At 41.1% G+C, this 8,023-nt stretch overlaps 1 protein-coding gene across 1 annotated transcript; it reads right to left on the bottom strand.

Moving 5' to 3' along the window:
- Window positions 1-274: 274 nt before the first annotated feature.
- On the bottom strand, window positions 275-7,994 carry samm50 (SAMM50 sorting and assembly machinery component). Its single transcript, XM_042110288.1, has 15 exons — window positions 7,837-7,994; window positions 7,234-7,344; window positions 7,045-7,146; window positions 6,874-6,961; window positions 6,690-6,796; window positions 6,413-6,543; window positions 5,866-5,953; window positions 4,708-4,836; window positions 4,490-4,561; window positions 4,243-4,329; window positions 3,990-4,060; window positions 2,933-3,000; window positions 2,504-2,650; window positions 843-984; window positions 275-647 (listed from the first exon to the last, which is right to left on the bottom strand). The coding sequence occupies exons 1-15, from the start codon at window positions 7,855-7,857 to the stop codon at window positions 602-604; spliced, it is 1,410 nt and encodes a 469-aa protein (XP_041966222.1). The 5' UTR covers window positions 7,858-7,994; the 3' UTR covers window positions 275-601.
- Window positions 7,995-8,023: the final 29 nt, after the last annotated feature.

Genomic DNA, 8,023 nt, shown 5'->3' on the forward strand with positions numbered 1-8,023 from the left:
CTTTTAATATTCCACTTAACTCAAACAATTATACATTTCCTTACCTGCTCTACTTCTCAGCCCAGATCCTTTTTGCTGGTAGTGATCCACTTATCTCACTATGAGGCAGAAAGATCCAGAAATATACACTAAAACTAAACAATGACTTAACATACTATTGGGAAACTGTTACATTCAAAATGTAGTTTATCGGTCTTTGTCACCGGACACATAGGTTGCTGAAACTTAAAATTAACTTCTCCCCCCAGGGAAAACTGATCATGGCCAACATGAATAGGATGGGGGATTGGGGAATTATTTATTGAATTACATTCATATTACAAATAAATATTTTGACTTAAGAGCACTGATGGCTGATATCTCTCCTGCAGAAGCTTCCAAACACAGTGAGCAAGAGCGGTACTCCTGGACTGAAGGTCCTGGCCCCCTCAACTGCTGCAGTCTCACCCTACTTCATTTTTTAACTGGGCCATGACGCCAGGTTTGATCGATTTGTGAAACCTGTAAGTGCTATGAAATCCTTCTGGAATCTTCCAGCCATCAGAAAAAAATGTTTCATTCCAATGTCTATGCGCAAGACTACTGGACCACAGGTCCTGCCTCACAAGAATCGAATGCCTGCTCCGAACTGGACACCGTCACATATCCTGAAGAAAGAAAAGGCTTATCAGCATCTACGTCAATTAATGGATATTTTCTCTATTATTTCTTTTCTGTGGCTACTCAAATCTAGTGCACATAGCACACTCTACACACCATGTAAAATTACTGCAATATAGTACTGTCAAATTTGGACTCATTTGGACATTTGATGACGTTTAACAAACACGCTCAACAGTTACCTGTCTCCACTCTGGACACCCATGGGAATGCAATAGTTCAGTTCCAGGCGAGCGATGTTCCCAAGGCGCAAGACGATACCTGCTCCATAGGACCAGCGGATACACTCAGCCAATTTCTTCAGGTGTGCCCGTGGGCCCTCACCTGGACAATGAGGAAATAAGTTATATTAGCCAAGCAAGACCACGGCAAAGGACTGAGACATTAACTAAGACTGATTGAGTGCTGGAATTACTACTGAATATGCAATGAATTCAGTCAGTCAGAATTTATTGAAAATTCTAGATAAAGAGTTTGGAGGGCCAGGCTGCCATTATAATGCTTAGAATGCCCTCAGGTCGTGTCAAAGCTTGGCCTGGTACCAGGCTCTGGCCTTTCAGAAGTCTTAGTGCTGCGCTGTTCTGCAGTCAACCATGTTGCTTTACGATCATGAATGGTGCAGTTGTAAATTCAGTTTCAAATATCAACAACCTTTCTTCAGTGTAAACTCTATTTAGACTGTTAAGGTTGAATTTCTGCATGATGTTCTGATCTGTTTGTGTTGATGTATTTGTGGCTGACACTTTTAACCAATGCGGTTTACAGACATCAATTAATTACTGGGCGCGTTTTCAGCAACTCCGGGTTAAGGGCACAATGGTGGCAGCTGGGAAATCGCACCCACCAGTGTTGCATGGGTCCGATCCCAAGCGGCCCACGCTCACCAGACATTAAAATCAACTCGACTGCAACTCGAACCGCGAATATGCACCTGCAGGCGCCCTCTACCCATGACATCCCTTATCAAATGCTCACAAACACAAAGCGTTTCACTTGTACAACACTGGCTGTAGGCTACAAGTTTAACGTGGGCTACACATGACCTGTGTGGGATCATAATTACAGGTAGGCTGACGAAAGGTGGTAAAGTATCAGCATTACTCCTTGTCATTAGGTCTTGTGCCTAGTAGTACTGAGCTCCTTGTCATTAGGTCTTGTGCCTAGTAGCCTAAAAAAAGCTGTTCCAGTGGTCAGTGTGCATGAAGCAATCTATTGCTTGAGGTCTGGGAATTGCACTTGAAGTTAGGCTACTCGGTTAGGCTAGGAGGGCTTACCAGTGCCACATTTGTGACGAGCCACATTGGTAGTGCCTGTTTTGTGGCGGTCATACTTTTAAATGGCTTTGCAAGAAGTGCACGGGACATAACCAGCACTGCAGTCATCTTATTTAAGAACCTCTCCTACTTCCCATACTTCCTGGAGGAGTGCCTTTACTATTTTAGATTCTTGCGTCTCCAGCTTCTTGAATTTTCCCTTGGGGATCAATAAAGTATCTATCTATCTATCCTACCATCTCGATCTTCATACTTCTATCACACAGCTAGCCTATGTGGCAAGTTCATGCTGCATCGATTGAAGTCATTTAGCCAATGATATCTTTGAAAAGCAATTATGAGTTAAATATTGATGTTAGTCTTGTCTTGATATTTTAAGTATTTTCTAAAAATATATTTAATACATTTTAATTAATGTATTTTTTATGACTGCGGGCTTAATTTAGATCAGCCTGCGCACCACTGGCACGACAACTTTGTTCTTTTTTCTGCGTGCTAGCCTTGGTCCTTAGCCACTAACCCACCAGCTCTCCACATGCTGGGGGTTACTTCCTCTGCTTGCTACTCACCATAGTTTAGGTTACACAAATTCCCAGCATTCAGGAAGAAATGGGTCCTGAACAGGTCGCCAAAGCCTCCTCTGCCCGGGCGAAAAGGGAGTGGCGTGTACATGTGGACCCCTCCTGCCCAATACGCTTCTCCACCAAGATAGTCGCCTGTCCACCAAAAGGAGATGGATTGTATTGAAACATTTCACGAACTGCAGCATCCAGTCTTTTGATGCGTTACTGGCAAAATACACCTGCTATTCGTCTTGAGTGAGGGAGATATTTTACACTCACACCAGAGAATTAATCAGTATAATCTGTTCAGCAATTATGCTAGATATAATTTGATGAAGACATCTCGAAAAAGGTCTTTTAGAAGAGGCTTGTAGTGCCACAAAGCATAGATATGATGCTCTCAGGTTTTCAGAAGACGATGCAGACAACACGTACCTTCACTCTGTGGCCCGATGCTGTACATACTGAAACCTCTTACACTTGTGGGGCCACCCAGATAGAATCTGTATCAAGAAACAAAGAAACAATAATACATCTACAGAAATACAGACAACAGTGGATAATACACTTTCAAGGCATTGCAGTGATTATTTGTCTTTATTTTACACAACCTGTCAAAAACTTTTCTTTTCCTGATTCTTTTTAAATTGTAGAACAAAACTCAGAACTATCAATTAACAAACAGGGGGTTAAGTTATCAACAACAACAAAAAAAAGAGTAAACAAAGCAAAAAATTGTATATTTTAGGCTCTTCAAAAGACTTTGATGAGTGATGACAGCATTTCATGATGACAGCATTTCACACTTGTGGCAATCTCTCAACACCCTGAAGACAGTGAATGATTTTCCAACAGCCCTGCACGAGTTCCCATACATGTTGGGCACTTGTTGGCTGCTTTTTGTTTACCATGTTAATTGATTTGTATGTACACTCTTTTTCAATAGTCAGAAAAAGAAAGACACATAAAAGAAAATGTTTTAAAACTTATGATCGTAGTGTAATTCTTGTTGCTGACAAAAATATATTCCAACTACTACCTAACTACTTGATAACTTGAATAGTTATGTTCATCCTACATTCCATGCAACAGAATTGTACCAGTGCCCAGAAACACAACAGCTGAGAGAGAGAGAGAGAGGCTGAGAGAGAGAGAGAGAGAGAGAGAGTGTGAGTGAGTGAGTGATAGATAGATAGATAGATAGATAGATAGAAAGAAATTCAAGGTCCCTGTAGCTCAAGACATCACACACAACATACACTACAACATACACAGGATGATAAAAAAAAAAAACAAATCCACATTACTAATAAGAGCAGTAAAATAAAAGATACTAAATCAAGGATCCACATGATTTTACTAAGGATGTATAAGCACGAGGCACTTGCAGTGACAGGGCAGGGACTGACCCTGTGTTTCAGTATGCAGTGGTAAGGTGCTCTATGAGGTGCATGTCATGGTGGTAGTGATACACACTAGTTAAAGCACTAACCTGTCAGCAATGCTGGTGGGCTTCTCTCCAATAGGCAGGAGCATACCACCCCAGAAGGAGGTAGACAGGATCTAGAAAAGATAAGACAATATGACTCCAGAAAGCTTTCCCCTACATCAACAGCAATTCTCCAGCTGAATCATGCCAACTGAGGTAGCATTCTGATGACATGAGGAGACCATTTCAATACTCTTTTTACGATTTACTTTTCAGAAACATCTCCCTGATTAATAGTGTTTTCTGTGCTACTCACCGAATCGAAGGGGAGACGTCTGTTGAGCTGGATTTCAAAGTCCTCCTTAAGGTAGCTCACATCTCCACCTGTGTACCCAGCCAGCTCCTAGAGTTCACATGACACACAAAATCACATGACCTGTAAGCATCATCGTGCTAAGTAACCCTTTGGGGGCCCATTGACAAATGGCTTCATTTAAATGAGAAATCAATGAGGCCTATTAAGTGAGGTGTGTGTAAGTGCATCTCACATAGACGAAACTAACCTGATTAATTTTGAGTAAGGCACCCTTTCTTGGAAGAATAGAGGAGTTTCGTGTGTCAATGACCATGGCATGCTGTAAAAAAGAAATCCACAGAATGAACCAATTGCTGATATCACACACACACACACACACACACAGGTCTTGTCTATTTATTGTTCTTTAAAGTCATATACAATCTAGACTAAACACAAAAAAATTTAGCCCTGAAAAGGTTGTACCGAGAGGGAGGATTTTAGCGAGTGGCCACTCTCCTCACGGACAGCAAAGGAGGCAGTGCGAGCCAGACAGCCCAGTTCTCTCCACACTCCCTCCCACTTCAGAGTGTGATTGGTCCACCAGATGGGAAACTAGTGAGGAGATGGGTACAAGACACACACAGAGGGAAGAGCATTTCATCAATTGTACAAACCATGGCACACATCAAGTGTTTATGTTTAATTAAAAAGTTTAATTATCAACAACTTATTTTTTCATTTTACCAACTACTTATTTTTAGATTTTCAGATTGGTAAATCACTATGTGTTAACATGTTTCACAATCGCTTTATTTGTAGTCTAACCCTGCCCGCCTAGTATCTCCGTTTATTTTCATTTCACTGAGATACTGCTCTGGTATCTGACAACACACTAGTGCTTCCCTCGGCCACCACCCAGGTGCCAGGCCAATCAGCAACGTGAGGGGATGAAGATAGTTTCGAAATCGAAAGTAGGCCTGTGGTAGGCCTAAATACATTGTTTCCTGACTGACGACATGGTTTATTATCAGTTTGTAGCGAGTTTAGACGAAATAGGAAGGAACGGTAGGATCCTGATTAATGTGACTGAAATCATTGGTCCAGCCTAACCAAAGTTAACACAAAGTCTATGCCCATTACGATGCTAGAGTTGGAAACATTTCACAATGATGAGAGGTCAGGCTCTTCACAAAGTGCAAGTAGAGAGTCTGGAAACCTGGCTACTTTGTTTGCAAACAACACAGAAAACCTACCTTAAGGTTTGAGCAAACACCACAAAGATTTTATAGAGAAAGCTCTTCTTTGACAAGTTACCCTGCCACCATGCTAGATTTGCCATTACATTGGATAGATTGTGTAATTAACCTTAGAAAATCATAATGACTTTACAGTGTTTAACCTGTCACTTAACATCAATATTTCCTTAAATAATCAAAGGGTTGTTGGATCATGGCTGAATAATCAAAAATAATCATAGCTAATGACAGGCAACAACTTGAAGTATTTTCAGGCAAAACATTTTCAGAATGGCTCATCACTATGTGGGACATGTACAGTGACAGATGCCAAATATAACAGGCCAAAAGCAATTTTTTGAAAGAAAATGAAACAGAATGTAACAAAATGAGCTGGATTACTTACACTGACTTCTGTAGAGATCCCTCTATCAGTCTCTCTGAGTGAACTCCACGGGAACTGGCCAGTGACTTTATATGCATTGATGGAGAAACTGAAACACAGACACTGTCAGTGGAACTCACAAGCTGAACACAGTACACCACTGGGGAAAACAGAGCCCTTTTGATGAATGAATGAATAATTAGTTTGGGTGAACCCAGACGAAACGGTTAGCAAATCTGAATTTGCTCTGCATGTTAGTCTGTAAAAGAGCCCATTGACGTTCCGTTTCCAAATCACCAAAAACCCAAGAGTGTGTATTTTGAAATTGAGTAAACAACTGCATTTAAAACCTTTGTTTACAGAAAGATATGTTTGCTGCACTTCTGGAAGTAGTAAAACTGCAAGTTCGAAAACGGGTGTCAATGGGCTTCTGTCCAGACGGACCTGCAGAACAAGTTCAAATTTGCCAAGAGACTCATCTGGGCTCACCTAGGCTAAAATCGAATACAATTTAAAAGACAAATTAAGTTTTTAAGCCTCATTTCACTTTCTCTGAAACCAGACATACTTGCGCTCAAAGTGTCCTGGCTGGGGCTTAAAGAATGACAGGCCGTAAGACGTCTCTTTTGTACCATAAGAGAACTGGAAGGTGACTTTTTCTGCCCGCCCAAAAATATTTGGAAGTTTAAGACCGAGTACCTGAGATCAGAAGAAAAAAAAAACATAAAATATGAGAATGTACTATAAACTTCAAGTGATTGAAAAACAATTTATTTTACTAAAAAGCACAACCCTTGAAGTACAAGAAAATTAAGAATTGATGAATGCCGTATGACGTCCCTTACCATGCTTCCTTCATTGTTTCCGACCATGGTGTTGTAGCTGCCAGTCATCCGCCTCAGCTCCTTCACTTCAAACGTCACATCCAGCCCATTCGGCAATGCATCAACACCTGCAGAGATACTGTTGTAAAACAAGCGTTCCCCCACAGAAAACATTTCTGTCCTTGTCTCCTCACTGACTTCTTACCCTGAGATGTGTCGATAACAACTTCAACCTTTCTGAATATTCCCAGTCGCAGAAGTTTCTGTCTGGCTTCATGGGACTTCTTCATGACCTGTAAGCATCATCATGCTAAGTAACCCATTGAGGGCCCATTGACAAACTGTTCTGGTATAATTATGCACATGAGATACTCACATCAATCAAGTTCCTAGCCTTAAAGACATCTGCGATTTCATATGTGAGAAGGTCTTCCTTAGTGCGACCAAGACCATCTACATGCACCCTTTGGACAACAATCTAAAAATAAAATACGTTAGAAACTAGTGCACAAGAAAAATTACATTTACCTAAATATCATTTGTTTCATATTAAAAACAAACATACATCTTTGTTTTCGAGAACTTCTTGTTTGGCTTCTTGCTCAGGCTCTGGCAAATCAATGTCATCTGCCTGGACACCGAGTTCAGGACCATGCATCGGCATAGGGTCCAGAGCCTACACGAAGAATACAGCAAACGTTTAAGATCAGGAGGATTGTCAATTTTATTACAACAATTATTTCAACAGCAAGTGAGACCGTCTTTCTGACAAGAATTCTCTTCTTCCACGTAGGCCTAGGAAGCCTTCTACGCACCTTAGCTAATGTTTTGACACAGGTGAGCAAGCTTTACATTAGTGTCACTGCAAAGTAGAATAGCCATGTACAGAGCATGACTACCTTCTGAAAAATGCCGCCAAGAGAATTCAGTTGATTCACAGATATTCCCATCTTCCTACATACGTCGTGATTTAGGGCATAGTCTAAATGTGGTTAATGTTACACATTAATTGTGAAATTGTATACTTTGATTCATTCATTTTTTCGGAAGATACCCGGTTCGGCCTAACATTAGCTGAATACTGACTGAGCAGAGCTAAGCTAGCTGCACATGCTGTAATCAGAGGTCATGTAGTGGTCATTTCTTCACATCATTCTCACAGTCTTACCCGTGCGTGGACAGTCCCCATGTTAATAGTTCTCGATGCAAAAGTCCTTTAACGAAAGTCAATAAAAAGTTGGAGGTCCAGTTGACACGATATGGAAAGTCAAGCCCCACTTACAAAGGCCGCCATGACAGTCGGTGGACCCGCCCTTCTAACGTCTGATTGGCTATATGGCTTGGACGCAGTGGTA

This window comes from Alosa sapidissima, chromosome 11 (assembly GCF_018492685.1).
Source record: "Alosa sapidissima isolate fAloSap1 chromosome 11, fAloSap1.pri, whole genome shotgun sequence".
NCBI lineage: Eukaryota > Metazoa > Chordata > Actinopteri > Clupeiformes > Clupeidae > Alosa > Alosa sapidissima.

Excerpts from the sequence above, each read along its gene's own strand:
- samm50 (XM_042110288.1), bottom strand. The coding sequence starts at position 7,857 with ATGGGGACTGTCCACGCACGG. Across the intron at positions 6,962-7,044 it reads AGGCTAGGAACTTGATTGAT|GTCATGAAGAAGTCCCATGA; the intron begins GTGAGTATCTCA and ends TGATGCTTACAG. Across the intron at positions 6,544-6,689 it reads GAAACAATGAAGGAAGCATG|GTACTCGGTCTTAAACTTCC; the intron begins GTAAGGGACGTC and ends TTCTGATCTCAG.